The sequence below is a fragment of the Crocodylus siamensis genome, chromosome 4, assembly GCF_052110815.1.
Source record: "Crocodylus siamensis isolate JL-2025a chromosome 4, ASM5211081v1, whole genome shotgun sequence".
Classification (NCBI taxonomy): Eukaryota; Metazoa; Chordata; order Crocodylia; family Crocodylidae; genus Crocodylus; species Crocodylus siamensis.
This window is the reverse complement of record NC_143398.1, coordinates 106511866-106528980: the sequence shown is the minus strand read 5'-3', so window position 1 is coordinate 106528980 and position 17115 is coordinate 106511866. Positions and strand designations below refer to the sequence as shown.

The following is a 17115-nucleotide window of genomic DNA, read 5'->3' as shown; positions in this document are numbered from 1 at the left end:
AGTGGGTAGGTTTAAGTTGGTTCAATCTTAGTAGTTTCCACCCATATAAGTAAATTAATTTGACATTGATTTAGTTATCGTGGTGCCTGCTTTTGAGCATGCTTTGCAGTGTTTGGAGTTTGAAACTGTTTTGTATAAATGTAAATGTTAAGTTATATTGCCACTGTGGCATTGCTGCTGCTGCTGCTGCTGCTGCTTTAACTGCTAAAGGGGACCAGGCCCAGCCTCTATTACGGATAGAGCTCTGCTGGCAGAAGGTGTTTTTCTTTCATGGGAAGTGCACCAGCTCCCCTGAACTTCAGAATCTTTGCTGGGAGAAGTCAGCTTCTGTAGGCAGTACTAAGTCCATGCCAGGGGTTTTGCTGGCAGAGCAACATCAGCTACAGGTTGTGATCTTTTTATCCACCTCTCCCCCTGGCCAGCTTTGCTCTGGCCTCATAATTTAGTAATGTAGATAACAGCCTCATCTGTCCAGCTACAGCACCCTGAATGTCAATGGAAGCACTTTGAAATCCTTGGGTGAAATATGCTTTTAGAAGGGCATGTTTATTTTATGAGCCCATATAAATTTTTGGGCTCGTCAAATAATTAATTAATACTAATTAAGTAGTTCTATCCCTTGCTATGGCAATGTTGGTCCAATTGTCTAAGTCCTAGGTTGTGTGCTTTGTGGGGCAGGGGCTGTCTCTGTATTCATTTGTACAGTCTCTAGTATGATGGGACCTCTTTGGAAGCCCCTCAATGTTTACTGCTTTAGGAATGATTACCACACATAAAGGTGTAATATTTTTATACTAATATACATTTGGAAAAGGCCTGAGAGAGTAACATTGTTGAGAAAGGTGTCACTCTAGGTTCTTCTTTCTATTTCCTACATCTCAAAGTCAGAAGAGATCCTTGTTGATTGTGTGGACTGACCACCCATATGATCATGTGGACTGACTGCCTGGCAGAAGCCATAACATTTCACCCAACAATTGTTGTATTGAGTTGGCTTAGGGCCCGTCTTTTGAAACAACATCCAGTCCTGATGTACAGACTCCAAATGATGGAGTATTTATCACAGTCCTTAATCTGTTCAAGTGGCTAATTTCTCACTTTTACTTCCAGTTTGAAGATTGCTGACTTAGTTTTCAGCCAGTGGCCTTGTTAGACTACTTAGAAGTACTGAGTATACTCTAGAGGAATATTGTCACCATCCCTAATCACAAGATCATAGAAAATGAGGCTTGGAAGGGACCTCAGGAGGTCATCTAGTCCAACCCCCTGCTTAAAGCAGGACCACTCCTAACTAGATTATTCCAGCTAGGGCTTTGTCTAGGTGGGCCTTAAAAACCTCCAAGGACAGAGATTCCATCACCTGTCTAGGTAACCTGTTACAGTGCTTTACTACCCTCTTAGTGAGAAAGCTTTAACTAATATCCAACTAAAACCTCCCTTGTTGCAACTTGAGACCATTGCTTCTTGTTCTGTCATCTGTTGCCACTGAGAGCAGTCCAGCTCCATCTTCTTTGAAATCCCCCTCCAGGTAGTTGAAGGCTACTATTAAATCCCCCTCTCAGTCTTCTCTTCTGCAAACTAAATAAGCCCAATTCCCTTGGCCTCTCCTCAGAAGTCATGTGCCCCAGCCCCGAACCATTTTCATTGCTTGTTGCTGGACTCTCTCCAACTTGTCCACATCCTTTCTATAGCAAGGAGCCCAAAATTAGACACAGTCCTCCAGATGTGGCCTCACCAGTGCAGAATAGAACAGAGTAATTACTTCCCTCAATCTGCTGGCAGTGCTCCTACTAATGCAGCCCAGTATGTTGTTAGCTTTCTAATCTATTCATCTCTTTGGTAGCTATGGTTTAAAACAGTGGGGGCCAACCTTTTTGGCAGGACTGCCACAAATTAGTGTCACACCTTCCCTAAGTGCCACTCCAATCCTTTCCCTTGTCCAATCTGCTGCTCTGCTTTCTGCACCCTGACCTGTACTCCCTGATCTGTTGCTTTGCTTTCTGCCCTGTGCTTCCTGCTTTATCTGGTGCCCTGCTTTATGCCCCCTGCCTTACCTACTATTGTGCTGCCTGTCCCCACCTCAATCTGCCATGCTTCGCTCACCATCTGCCCATGCCATTTAAGGCACCTGTACAACAGGTTGGCTATCTGTGGTTTAGTAAGCTAGTATCCAGTTGGTTTGTCTGTCAGTATACCTCTCTAATGTTCTAAGTACCTAAAAAGTCTACTAGTCATTTAAAAATACAGACATACATGCACATTTGATGTACTGTCAATATCAATACACGTAATCCAAAACTATAAATTCACACACCTGGAACCGTCTCCACCATTAGAGAAAGTATAGGGCAATAGGTAGATCTTGTGCCGAATGTGGGCTTTGTTTCAGGAGGAAAGTAGAGGAGACAAGAACAATCCCCAGAGAAAGCCTTGCAGCAAGACAGTCAACAATCAGCCCAAGCATCCCATCTGACCTCACCTTTCTGGGCAGAGTGTATAGAGCTGATGAACCAATGACCAACATAAAGTAATGCTTCTTTTTTGTCTTTTCTGTGTAGGATCAAGATATCAAGGGAAAACAATAAAATTGCTGGGGAAGAATTAGAAAGACTTTCATTCAGGTGTACCAATAAAGACTGTTCTGAAGGAGCCAACATCATTCTGCATCTGGAATCTAAAGCTGAAAAAGTTTCTTCTGTGCTGAAAAACCCATTGACAGCACTGGAGAACTTGATCCTGAATCCAAAGCTAGACTGCTTTCAGCAGAATATGCTGAGTCCCAAAATGATCATCAGTGACCCATCTGTGGATCTCAGTGTCAAAGAAAACAGTAAAATCATAAGGAAGCAAATCAGAGGCACTCAGAACTCATGGTCATCTGGAAAAGTTGGTTTCAGAAATAAGTCCTTCAGCATCAAGGACAAGATTTCTGAATGGGAAGGGAAAAAAGAAACACCCTCTCCTGTGGCTGCATGGAAGGAAGATGAGCTAGGAGTGAAAGAGGAGCAGAAGACATCATGCGTGGTGGAAAAGATGAGTGGGGAAGTTTTGGTGAATCGCAAAGTAGACACCAAGAGGCTTGTAAACTGGGAACTGGAATGCAAAGGGATGGCAAAAGAGAATGAAAAGAAAGCAGGCACTCCAAAGGGTACAGGACAAGGGGTGGAGAGGAAGGTAGAACTGAAGGAGAAGGAAGAGGAAGTTGAGGCCAGTGTTGGAAAATGCAAGGATTTGAAAGTTGGTAAGTGGGAGGTCCAGAAAGAGAACCTTTCAGTACTGAATCAGGTCAAGAAGTTGGAGCAGGCCTTGAAGGAAGGGTCAGCAGAGCTGCAGCCTCAGTTACCAGGTACCTACTATTCCCCACACTGTCTGCCGGAGAAGGTATTTGAGGGACAGACTCCTTCAGAGGGCCAGGAGGGCATATGTGGCTCTGAACTCAATAAGGGGCTTCTCAGCTTGGACTCGGAAGGCAGTGAGCCAATTTTTGGGACTCTAGAAGAGGTAAAACCATCTAAAGTGAAATGCAAAGACCACAATGTGGAGAACGTATACACAGAGCCAGGAGCACCAGAGAAGAAACCCTTCATCAACCCGTTGCCAAAGCCCCGACGGACTTTTAAACATGAGGGGGAAGAGGGCTGGACTCCAGGAGCTAGAAATAAGAGAAACTTGCCCCCTTTGCCATCCATACCTCCCCCTCCTCTTCCCTCTTCTCCTCCTCCTTCAGCTGTCAGCAGAAGACTGTGGAATGGGAAACATAAGAACAATGCTGACCACAGGTATTCTTTATTTCACTAATGCTGGGGTTGGAGCTCTTCATTAATGTGCCTTTGTGGTACTGTTCTACTCCTAAAAGAGGGTTCCACAGAAATGACATCTCATCAGGGTCCACGTCTTGACTTTGTTCATAAAATCAAAAGCTGGCTTTCTCACAGCTTCCTATATTTACCCTGGGGCCTGAAAGTGAACTAAGGCACCATTGCCAGCCATCTTGTGCTCTCAGTGACACCTCTGCAAGCCTGCTGAAGGCCAAAAGTAATTCACTGGGGCAAGTGAGGCCAGACTTTGGCTTGGAGATCCCATTACTAGTGACAGTGTGCAAGAACAAATGATTCTAGCTTGACTTTCTGATCCCAGGGTGAATATCTGGTGATATGCAGTGTAGTCGCACCTTTTTTTCAATCTAGCAGTCTGTTCACTTGCAAACTGAGCAATGCCGATCAGGAGTCCTTGAGAGATGATTGAACATGAGACCCTACCATGCCATTTTCACAGACTGACTCAGTAGAGGATCTATTTTAAAAATAAAAATCCCTGATTTCATTTGGACTGGGAGAGGGAAGGAGATGAAACCTTTCCATGCTTGATTGGAGAGGACACTCCATTGTTTTTCTTCCATGTTCCCTGTGTGGTTCAGTGTGTGATTCTTGCTGTCCTACACTGTTCCTAAGAGACATACTTTTTTCCACATAGTCAGTAGGGCCTGAGATGAATAGGACTGCTAGTTCAGTAAGGTACTACTACTTATTTCACAATGTCCCACATAGTGTTTTGCACCTGTGTCATACCCGTTACAAGATGAATAATCCATTGCAGTCCTATCATTTGCTGACTACTGTCACTCTCATGAAAAACAGCTCTCACTGTGTCCTCGATGCTTCACATGCTAAAGGGGGGGGGGTCTGTAAAGTAGGCTCTTCATTCTGCTGGCTACATGACATGCTGGGTATTAGCTAGTGAAATTGATTTAATGGGCTTCTAGAAGCTGTTTGTCTATATCACAATTCTGTTTCCTTCTCCCCACAATGGCACAGGAAGTCTTATGAATTTGAAGACTTGCTGCAGTCGTCCTCCGAGAATGGCCGGGTGGATTGGTATGCTCAGACCAAGCTGGCCCTCACGCGCACTTTATCAGAGGAAAACGTCTATGAAGATATTCTAGGTAGGACCTTTTGTGGGGGCGGGGAGGCTGGTAGGGCTGGAAAACTAGAAAGGTTTGTGGACAACAATAAGTACATGTCACAGTCTTTGGGGGGTCTGAAGAAAGTGTATTTATTTTCTCTGGGTGCACTGGCAAGGAGGAAACAAAATGGAATAAAACTTAATGCCTCAAAAATTAGCCAGAGGATTTTTGGGACCCAACTTTTGAATTTTATTCTGCAAGGAAAGACCTTAAGTGAACTTCTTTACACTGGGATAGGAAGGGAACAGGTACTGCTATATCCAAAAAGGTTGGTTCATATGGTGGGGGTGTTAACCACAGGTTCTCAGGAAAAAGCAGGATACTTCTGTTTGGATCCAGACTCTGGCTGGTTAGAGAGGTCTCATGAAGAACATTAGACTGCATCCCAGGAGGCAGTGTCCAGTGCTATCGTAGGTGAGAAGAGGACAGTGTTTGCTGTACATTTTTAAAACTGTCTGACTTTGGCATGAGTTAGGGGGCCCACATTTGCCTTCTTTCCCCTGCTGGTTTTGGGGCCAAAGGGATACAGAATGCCTTAGCAGCTGCTGATTTTTTTTACCTTTCAGAACCACAATAGAAGGGTCACCCTGCCAGCTGGAATAACAAGGGTAGCATTACAGGGCTAACGTACTGGCAAATCTATCCATTCATGTAAGACTATGCCCCTCTCCCCACACTTGCAAAGAACTCAAACACCATGCTGAAATTCCTACCCTTGAAAGCTTTGGATTGGAAAGGTTAGAAGGAAGTGGGTTATTGATAATAGCAAATGGGACACACTTGGGTTTTTGTTTCTTTTCTATGCACTTAGGCTTTGCCCAGCTCTGTCTGGAGTTAATGATCTTTAATTGACCCCTGCAGCCCTAGGGCTGTTTTCATGCTATTGTAGAGGAGGAAAGGGCTGACAGGGATGTCTGCAACAAAGCTACAATTTTATATTTCACCAAACCACAAGCTGGGAGACTTCACCAAGGATAAACAGCAACAATTAGGAAACGCCACCAGTGGATGGGGCTGGGAAGGATGGGTAGTTTTTAATAGTTCAGCCCTTCCTTCTACCACAGAATGCTAGCAGTAACCCAAAGAAGGTGAACCCAAACACACACGTATGCACACACTCATATGCGCATGCACACATTTTATTGTTCTTAGTACTAGAACTGTCTACATGTGACTTAGTTTTCCATCCCACTGTTCTTGTATCCCATCCAACACTGTTCACTGGGAGTCCTGAAATTCAGCATAGAACAGTCAGGAGGAAGGGTTTACAGGTTGTGGTGGGTAAAACTATATATCCCAGACTGATTCAGGCTGGACATGGTGCCGAACACTGAAAACCACATTGGTGGCAAAAGGAGACCTGCACTGCCACTTGTCTCAAGGACTAATTCAAGTGTTTTCAGTGCTGTTCAGAGATGCACTATTGAACTAACTTCTCTTCATTGAAAACCCACCTCCAAAACAAGGTCTGTAGTTCAGAGACAGAAATGGGTGTCTCTCCAGTATGTTCACCCATGGCTTTCTTTGCCAGTCATAATCAGGAGAATTTCTACCTCCCTCAGGTTGGTGAATTCAGACACTAGTAGAGCTGCTTGCAGATGTAACACCCCCCCCGCCAATTTGCTTTACTAGAAGAAGCAGTGCATTAGTTCAACCCAGCTCTGCAGTGTCTGTATAGATCAGGCCCTTTGGCAGGACTTTTTGACACTTTTATCTAATAGCTGATTTAATCAGCTATAGGACAAAAGCGCCAAAAAATCCCCACTAAAATACCCAATCTATCAATTTGCTGCAAAGCCAGGTTGAATGAATGTGCTGCCTCTTCTGGGCATGCACTGGGCTTGGCACAGGAGCATTTTTGTTTTTTTTTTTCCAACGTCTGCAAGCAGCCTTAGGAGTGAGTCGCACATAAAATCATAGTAACAAAGACTGAGGCAAAAGAAGTCTTTTCTATTGTGTTCTTGTATGATGACTTCAGCTGCTTTCCCTCCGCATGTTGAACTCTGGTACAACAGGTTGCTACATAGAGCAGATAGGGAACACAGATGATGTATGGGTTCAAAAATAAATCTGCATGCAGTTCCTGCCTCCTGAGGCCAGCAGCTCTTGCCTAGGAAACAGGAGATCTTGGTTTAGACCTCCTCAACCAGGTCTCTATCTCCTGCTTCATGGCAAAGTGCTCTAACCACCAGGCCAGGGATTAGGCATTGCCTAGTCCAGTGATTCTCCATCTTTTTAGACTCAAGGCACTCCTCCAAAACTTTTCAAAATTTAGCAGCACCCCATGGAAAAAACAAATATGAATATATTACTAATATTGTAGTATAAACACTAATTGTATTAATTCATATGTTATTAATCAGTTGGATCTTTATAATTATATTACATTCACCCCGCCCTGCCATTCTTGCTGTGGCCAGGTGGAACTACACCATGTGCCACCTGCAGAGCCAGATCTAGAAGTGGCTGTTCCATGAACATTTGCTCTTGCTGCAGCCTTTTCTGGTCCAACCTTGTATGGTGTCTCCCAGAACCAGAGGCATGTGGGGCAAGTAAAACTTGTCTCCAACAGCATAGGGCTTAACTTGAGGGTGTAATGTGTCTTTTCCCTCTCTAATCCCTGTGGCCTGATTCTGCAGTTGTATATAACTGTGTCAGAGTTTGGACATGATCCAGTAACCAGCTGGATTCCCTGAGCTGGAGAGAGGGAAGTGAGTGCAAGAATGTTTGAGAGCAAGTCTTTATAGCAGACTAAGGAAAGGCCAGAGGATCCCAGTAGAGATTTTATGGCCAACTTCAAGGATTTTTTGTGTTTCTTACTTAGCACTTGTGATTTGTTGCTGCAGATCCTCCTTCGAAGGAAAACCCCTATGAAGACATTGAGACTAATAGCCGCTGTCTAGGAAAGAAGTGTGTCCTGACCTTTCCAGCATCCCCCACCTCATCAGTTCCTGGAACCCCCACCAAGGTATCTTGTACAGCCAGCGTGACTCAAATTTTCAGTTCCCAAAATAATTTGCATTAAACTCTGACTGCCACCGAAGTCGATGGTGTTTTTGCCATCAAGTTTAACTGGATAGGATTTCCCACTTCATATCTTAGCTACTGAGATAGAGGCAGAATATGGGGAGCTGAGGCCCATGAGCACAGGATTTCCTGAGCCCACCTTTTGGTATAATGCTGATTTCACTCTTCTCACAATGGGGCTAACACCTGAGCAGCACATAGGCCTCATGTATCCAGAATTCACTTGATAGTGGGAGCTAGGACGATGTGTACCACTTTGGTGCTGCATCACAAGAACAGAAGTGTCCCGTCACCAGGGGTCACGTTAGACAGCATCCTGTTTTGATCTTTTTCATATAACACTTTGTGTTCTCAGCAAAGCCCCTTCCATGCATGCCATTTGGAGGAGAACAGGGGTATGCATAACAGATTACAAAACAGATTACAAAATGAAGAGCAGATGTTGGATCTTGACCAAGATGGAAACTTGCTCATGCACTGAGATGAGGAAGGTTGTGACAATACACTGGGATAATATGTTGGTCTTCCTTCTCTGGAAAACTGGGCCCAAACTCTTAGTGGGTACATCTACATGTGCAATGAGCGTGTCTGAATAAAGTCTGGGGCAGTTTTCACCAGAGTTTATTGCTCCCTGGCACAGCATTTGCACATGTGCCTGGGACTGCAGCATGGTGAGCCAGGGTGGTGAAATCCTGGTTGTCAGGGAATCCAGGGGGCCAGCCTGCCAGCCCAGAGCTGCTCTGCATTGGCTCAGTATGCTGTAGAGGGGCTGGCTGGGACATGAGGGTGCTGGCAGACATCCCCTACATTGTAGCACCCTTGTTCCCCAGCCAGCCCTGGTCACCATCTACACTTGCATTGTGGTGCATTGAATAACTCTGCCATATGATAGTACTTGTGTCAGGCAGTACTATCTGACAGCAGAGTTAATTAGTTTAGTCCAGCCTAATAGCACTGCATGTGTAGACAGTAATCCTTTATTGTGGACCTAATTAATCAACTGCAGTAAAGTGCACGTGTAGATGCCCCCACTATGTTCCAAGTAAAAATGAGTTATGGTTTGATCCTAGTTCTTATAGTGGGACCAAACTATGAGAGAGGGATCCAGAAATGAAATTGCCCGACTTCCCCCCAGTTTAGGGATGGTTGTAATTGGGGTTCTGATCTGGGCACAGGTGTATGGTGAATCTCCAGTGGTTGGCAGTCTCTGTTTATACTTCTCATTTCAGAAGTATAGAGCAGTGCTGCTATTTAGGCTGAAGAGCACTGGCAGAACTATGAAGAGTTTTGGGCTGCTTTGTGATTTGCTTGAGCCAGTGCTCCAACACATTTGGTCCTGGGCAAGTGGTGCCTCCTATGTCTTGGGGGGGCACCTGCAGATGCCGCCAGTGGAGTTGGTGGCGGGGCTGAAGCTAGTGAGCATCTGCAGACACCGTCAGCAGTGTCGGCAGCGGGGGCAGAGTTGGCGAGCTCCTGCAGATGCCGCTGGCAGCTTCGGTGTTGGGGCTGGAACTGGTGGGTATCTGCAGATGCAAGCCCCGCCACCCACCATTAAAGTGACACTGGAATGCTCCAGTAATCTCTAGTCATGGCCTAGTAATCTGACTGGCTCAGTGTCCATAGCCAGCCTGTAACCCTTTATGCAGTTGCTGGGAATGCTGGAAAGATTCAGCCGCCACCACCTCCAGTAGGAAGGTCCTTCTGCATTTCTCTTGAAAAGGCTGGTTAATAGAAACAGCCGCTACATCTATTCCTTCTGATTCTCCTAAAAGGAGAATATTCCTTCCTTACTAAACCTCCCTTGCTAAATTAGGGACTCCTCCATCTATAGGCTAACATAAACCTTTAACATGGATCTGTATCTAATTAATCCACCATAATTACTTGGGGTGCTGTAGTGTGAACTTGATCAGATCTCTGGTAAACCCCAGAACTCACTGAGAAAGTCTATAATGGGGTTTGTCATCCTGAAGACTTCTCAGAAAGAGCCTTGAATCACTAGATTGCTGGAGAAGTGCAGACGAATCCAGGCTTCAGAAAGAGAAGCTTCATCACCTTCTTTCAACTGCAAACATAAGAACTGCCATTTACTGGGTCAGACCATCTTGCCCAGTGTCCATTGTCAAACAGAGGCAAGGAGTGGACAGTGAAAGGGAGAGTAAACTGGGTGTGACCAGGTTTTTTTCCACTGTTCTCTCATTTGCAGCCTCCAGCATTTAAGGTCTAGGACGTCCTTATTCAAAACTTAGGGCTCATTTTTGCTCCTACTTCCTTAACCCCCCTTACATTTTGGGGAAATGGGAGAAGAACAAGCTCTCCAGGATAGGAGCTGGACATGGGCCTGGCCATTGGATCTGTGGTCTATACACCACAAGGCAGCACCGTGTAGCAATACCCAAGCTAGCTCTAAGTTGCCTTGCTGAGAAACAGTACATTAGTCCAGGCAGAAGCTGTGCTGCTTCTAGTGTCTGAGCTAACTCAGACCTAGCTTGGGCTACTCTACACAACAGTGCATTATGCCTGCAGACAGTGATCTTGTTGGGGCTAGTTGGGAGCTGTTGTACTACAAAGAAAGAAAAGACAATAGCCTTTCTTACAGAGCCATTGCTGAGAAAAGCCCATGTAACCAGAATCACCCAGAGGTACTGCTTTGTAATGCCTTCTAATTAACTTCCCATTAGCTCATTATATAAACAAAGACTGGCAATTTTCAAAAGGACTCAGCACGGGCCTAACACTGCTGTCCTTGCAAGTAATGGTAAAACCCCTACTGACTGGCATAGGAGCTGGATGGCATCAGTGCTGAGAGCTTCTGAAAATCCTGCTGTTACCAGAGTGAGCTTTAATCTTCGTAAGGGCCCAACTTTACCTGTGACATACCAAACTGGGAAACAGAGGCACTGGCCAACTCTGCTAATGAGGCCAAGGTAAGCCGCACCATTACACCATTGATTATTAGCCCCACACTGTGATATGGATGAAGGAAAGACTTACAGCAAGTGGAGATTCTCTTAGTGGCAGGCCCTCCTTCTGTATTTTCCTTCTTTTCCTTCTTTTCTCTCTCTGCTACCTTTCAAAGGCTCTAGTCACAGTGATCCAATATTCAGTTGAAATTGCTTCTTCAACCACAGTCCAGTTAGAGTTGCTCTTTCTAGGATGTGAAAGGCTCCCCCTTTCCTGCCTCCCTTAGTGAATGCCACTCTTCTTCTGCACTGCTCTCCACCCCTATGGGTGGGGAATTTAGGACCTGGATGTTGATATTGTACGTGCTAGCCTTTTGTGCTGCCATTGGACTTGGACAACTAATAACTGATGGAGTTAGGAAAGAACTGGTGTCCATAACTGTCCACTCTGGGGTTTCTTGCATCTTTATCTGCAATATTTGGTTCCCACCTCTGTCCAAAACTAGACTGTAAATGAGAGGGATCACAGTTCTGGTCTGGAATGGCAGTTTTCTAGGTTCCTATAAGGCAAATGTTAACCCAAATGTTTGTGTCTGATTCACTAGTTAGCATTTTTCTTGTGTGATCCCAATCTGTGGATTACATATAGCGGGGGAATTATTTACTCCCCAAACTGAGGCCTTTTATCCAATCCCTGAGTTATGTCATGACCTGAAATAAATCTGGGACTCTAATTGTCTGTGAGGATAGTCCTGTGTAAACTGACAGTCGGGAAAACTCCTTGGACATGCAAGAAATTGCCAGCCATAAGCTATACTTGCCAGTCTGCTAGTCAAATGCTCCAGCTCTTTTTCTTAGTGTTTAGTGGAATTGGTGCTTTTACAATGGTTTCTTGCAATGCCTGGTTAGATGAAGCACTGTATCAATTCATTTTCACTCTTCCATTCTGTCTCCTTCCCCAGTTACTTTCCAAACCCATTTTCTTTCGACAAAATTCAGAACGGCGGAGTTTCAAACTGCGAGACATAAGGAAACTGAGTCGTGAAGGAACTGGGTCCCCTTCCAAAATCAGCCCCCCCTCTACTCCCAGCAGCCCAGATGATACCATCTTTTCCTTGGGAGATCCTCAGAATGGGAAGAGGAGGAGGAAGATTCCCAAGGTAACTTCAGGGTTTATTTCTATGCTTAGCTTCGCATAAGTAGTCTTTTTTTTTTGAGAGAGAGGAAGAAGTTTTCAATGCAGGTTTCAGTGCTGCACTTGTAAATTGTATCCCTTATTCCTGGGACTGACTTGATTTCATTTAAGCTCTCATAGTCAGCACAGGGCATTCCTTACATCCCACTCTCACTTTTTCTCTTCAAAAAGGGGCCAAATATCTCTTTAGAATATATTTTACTATAGTTCAATTTTACTAGTCTATGTTACTATGAAGGATAAAGCAAATTAAAATAATTGAAAATTAGATTTTTTTTTTACAACATTGACATTTTAATGGGGGGAAAATGGTGGGTTTTTTGCAAAAATTATATCTTGTTTTCCAACATCATTAGTGAGGAACTTGTGGAGCAGCATTTCCTTTCAAAGGTCATGTGTTCAGTAGGGTTTTCTGCTATTTATATATATGTTTTTTGCAAACTAACATTCAGTCACTCAGTCACTGGTTATCTTTACTTGCGGCACATGTTCTGGGTGGGATGTAAGCCTGGGTGAACAAAGGAGACCTACTGGAAACTTGAGAGTCTAGTTTTCTTTCCTTGTTGTTAGAGGTTTTTCCTCAACAAGCCTCCCATTTAATGGAGATTGTCATTTTATATAGCATGACATCGTTGTATATTTCAGAGTTCTTATCAGATCAGCAAGAGTGGTTAGTCAAAGGGCCATTTGGCTGTGGGATATCTTTTGAATGTTTGTAAAACATAATTATCTTTCCTGCTCTTTGCAAGGGTCTGGCATATGTTGGCAGGACTAGACTGTAATCACTTCTTTGACCTGACAGTCTTCTTTTGGAGGAACATGTGTTTTGTGTGTACTAATGTATTCTGACTTGTTCTCATGTCTACAGGTCTGGTTTTGTGTATCCCTGTTGTACATCTTGGCACTTTGGGGTGCTTTTCCATGTGTCACCTCTGTGTGTGGGCCCTTGTTCCATGCTAAGTGGAAACTAAATTGCTATAGGTTAGTTCTCAATGAAATCAGAGTAAACTGTGATGGTCTGGCTTCCACTCACTCTGAGGTAAAACCATGCACACAGGCACTTTTGTAGAACAGCTGGTGTATTGTAAAGACCTGCTTCTTTTTTAACTTGCAGTAAATTGTTCATATGTCTTATGCTCAGTTAAGTCTAGCATCTCCTTATTGTTGTCTCTTGCCCTGTAGTTGTCCTCTATGGTCACTCTTCTAGTGTGTGCTCTCGAGTTATAACAACACCAGCTGTTAGCATAAAGTTCCTTTGCTGCCTTTGACCTCTCCACTTCTATCCCCCAAGACCCCGTACATGTTATATTTTCCAAGATGTTCAATATCTTTTTAAAATAGAAGGATCAAGAGCACAGCAATTTTTGTGCCTGAATTTTCCGCACAGAAAATTCAAGGCTTATTAATGCACTCTTGGGCTCATGTCTACATGTGTACCCCCATCAGGAGCAAATTACACTGGACGGGAGCAGCCCAGTCCAAGGCTGCTCCTGCCTTGCTCTGCCCCCCCTGCAGCAGCAAGGGAGAGCTCCAGGCTCCCCTGGGGACTGACAGCAGGTACTGGGGTCAGTCTTGATCTCTGCCAGGCAGTGAGAGCTGTGCCAGCTGCAGGGGCAGCTGTTTCCCTACTGCCAGGAGATCAGGACTGATCCCGATTCCCACATGGCCAGGAGAACTGTGCCGGGGGCAGCTGTTTCCCCACCACATGGGGATCAGTATCCATCCAAATCCCTAGGTGGCTGGGAGACCTGTGCCAGCTACAGGGGAAACTGTCTCCTAGCCACATGGAGATCAGGTCAGGTCTGACCCTGCAGCAAATTGCTCCTGGTCAGTATCTACACATGTGCTACAGAGCATTAGTTAATGCACCGTTTATCTAGTACTTGTATGTGTTGGTACTAGCAAATGGCGCGTTAGATTAATTTGTTGCACAGTAAGTCCCATGCACATGTAGACGGTGACGTTTACTACACATTAGTCTATTGTGCAATAAAGTGTCTCATGTAGATGTGCTCTCTGGGTTGGATCCTTGCATCCGTCTGAGTCTAAGTTGCATATTGCCACCTTTAAGCCTGTTCAGGCCTAAGGACTGACTGGAGCCATGGCACAAGTTAGATCAGCCAAAGGTGCATGGTACACTCTGGGAGCCTCTTTACAGACCAAATATCACAGCAAGAATTGACAGTGTCCCATCTCATGCACAGAACTTCCCCTGTCCTGAGCACCTGCTAGGAGCAGGTGGCACAGAACTAGCTTTGCTAACTTCTCACCCCTTCAATGTGCCCCTGTGCCAAGGAAGCCCCAATCTGCCCTGTCAAATTGGTTCTCTATCTGCAGCACAGAGGAGGCTGACGAGCTGGATCCTGACTACTTGATTCTGTTAAAAAAACATTTTGAAAAGCTTATCTACTTGTGGTTTCAATAAGTTCTGATTTTCCCCAGCATTTGCTATGTATAATGTATTTAAAATAGGCAAAGGCTTTTTTGTGATATCTTCTATTGGATCAGTTGTACAGTTGGGAAACCTGTTGGACAGACTTTTGGGCATCGAGTGCCCTGTCTCTGGTCTGCATGTATTTAAAGCATTTTTGCACAAAGATCTGAGGAACCGTACATCATTATTTAACCCAGACATTTTTCAGAATCCTCAATGGGTCTCTAATCTGTTTCTGTAGCAGATGTTGAGAACAGTTTGGCCAGGTCTTCACTACTAGACAGTCACTCACAAATCTGGGTGCTGTGGTCAAGGGAAAAAGTCCAGGGGAACTCTCTGATGCTTGTTGTGAACAGTGAAGAGTTGAAACCAGAGGGTGTATGGTACCAATAAGATCCGGTGATGGGATGATTGTTGATCAGGACTAGAAAACTCAAATTAAGATGTCACTTTCTTCTTCCTATTTGGGGGAAGGAGACTAACCTCATTCTCTGTCTCCTGTCTGCTGAGTAGCTGGTGTTGAAAATCAATGCCATTTATGAGTTACGGAGGGGAAAGAAACGTGTCAAGAGGCTGTCCCAGTCCACGGAGAGCAATTCAGGGAAAGGTAAAAGGCATTTGACTAAGGCATGTTGCTGTTGAGTCTTTTGAGGATTTCTATTTAGCTTGGGTTTGGCTAGCTATGCCAAGTGATTATTGTTCTTTATAGCCTCTTTGCTAGTGCTTTGTCCAGAAAAATGTTTTTCTGTTGAAAAATGTCAATTTGTTTAAATAAAAACAATGGGAGCATATCACTGTCAGGGAGGATTCCAGTGGAGTGCAGGCAGATTTTGATACTTACCTTTACTTCTTCCAAACTTTTGAAGGACCTGCTTAGTTTTCCAGCCCTCTGCTACTGGACTGGAAACCTCCATTCCCAACTCAGCCAAGAATAGTTCAAGTGTTTTACAGAATAATAGAATTAGAAGTGATCGTTAAGAGTCATTTAGCCTCACACCCTTCACAAATGGAGAATTCACCATTCCTGAAATTTCCTGCATAGATGTCTGTCCAGCCACTTCTTGAAAACCTCCATTGAAAGCAATTCCACAACTTCCTTTGATGGAAACATTTATTTCAAACAACTATTTTTAGAATTCCCTCCTATGAGAAATTTCCAAATTTTCTACTTTCCGTTGTGGAACAAAATGATTCTTTTTTCTCCCTAGAATTTCTCTCATAAGAAATTTCAGTGTTTGATCAGCAATATGTATTTCCCATAATTACATATGGGTTAACATATGTTTGGGGTTTAAAACAATATCTCTTAGGGAGGGCCAAATTATCTCATGTTGGCCAATTGTGGAATTTCTTTCACTTTTTGCTGAAGTATCTGGTGATGATGGTTGCTATTAAAAACAGCATACTGGGCCGGAGGGTCAGATTTAGTTCAGCAATTACATTTCCCTGTCACTTGAGTTATTGTATGGCAATTTAGATCAGATTTTGCCCTGGTTTGTGCCCAGGCAATGAAGGGTAAAATTGTGCCCCAGGAAGAAAGACACTTTGATGTGGATTCTGTTCTACCTAACAGACATGGAAGTAGGTGCCTAATTTTCACTCTCTTCCACTGTGCTTGAGTTCCTGAAAAACGTTATGCAAAAGGTGCTTTTTCTGATTTAAAAAACTTAGTGTTCCTTCTCCCCTCAGGTTTTTTTTGTGACAGAGTAAGATGACAGTGGTTGCATCTACATAAGACGCTGACTGTGCATAGGCCGAGACTACTACACAGTAGCATCTCATGGCAGAAAGCGTGACATGATGCTACTGCTCAGGAGTCTCAGACTACTGTGCAGTCAGCATCACAGAAAAGCCATTCTTCAGGACTACTGTGCAGTATTTGTTTATACAAGTACTAAATGACTGCTCAGTCAGTGTCTTGTGTAGACATAGGTAGTATGTTACAAAAGTAGATGCAGTAATGAATTTTCAGGAGTGGAGCAGGGTGGACTAGAATTACACTTAGGAGCACATCGCCATGATCGGGAATGTGTGTTTCCCCAGGGACAAATAGCAGTGGCACATCTGTGCTGCTGCTAGTTGTTCCCGGGCATGCCCCTGCATGCACGCGCTGGCATATGGCAGATTGCCCCAGTGGGGTAGGAGAGGCTGGGCTGCCCCAGCAGCTTTACCTGGGGTCCTGGGGGCCTCCCAGGGATGTAGTGGTGGCAACCTGGGTGTGCAGAGACTGGCTGGCAGTCAGAGCCTGGCTCTGACTGCCCAGGCTTCAGTTTTGGGTGGCACAGGCTTCAGCCACGTACACACCCCCACCTTTTTTTGGCACTTTTTTTTGACACCGGGATATCCTGATGTCAAAAAAACTGCCACACTGCTAATTAGCAGTGTGATGAATGCATACAGATGCGGTGCATACAATTTGCATTGCCACAGGTGGGTTTGCAGCACCACAAACTACATGTGCATGCTCAGGGGGATGTGCCCTAGCTGTCTAAGTTCGCTTAGGAGGAATAGGATCTGGCCCTTTGTGTTTTATGAATTCTTCCTCCTGAAGCTCTTGAGCCAGTTTTTATTCTGCCCTGTATAAAGAGTGCAC

General features: G+C 44.5%; 1 protein-coding gene across 4 annotated transcripts in view; it reads left to right on the top strand.

Annotated features, from left to right (window-relative positions):
• DENND2A (DENN domain containing 2A) overlaps positions 1–17115 on the top strand; it is a 73437-nt gene that overhangs the window by 30210 nt on the left and 26112 nt on the right. For all 4 annotated transcript variants that reach the window (XM_090043292.1, XM_090043293.1, XM_090043291.1 and 1 more), the window contains 5 exons: positions 2559–3779; positions 4815–4942; positions 7810–7931; positions 11856–12053; positions 15036–15129. In XM_090043292.1, the coding sequence (XP_089899418.1) occupies positions 2559–3779; positions 4815–4942; positions 7810–7931; positions 11856–12053; positions 15036–15129 (1763 nt within the window). The remainder of the gene's footprint in view (positions 1–2558; positions 3780–4814; positions 4943–7809; positions 7932–11855; positions 12054–15035; positions 15130–17115) is intronic.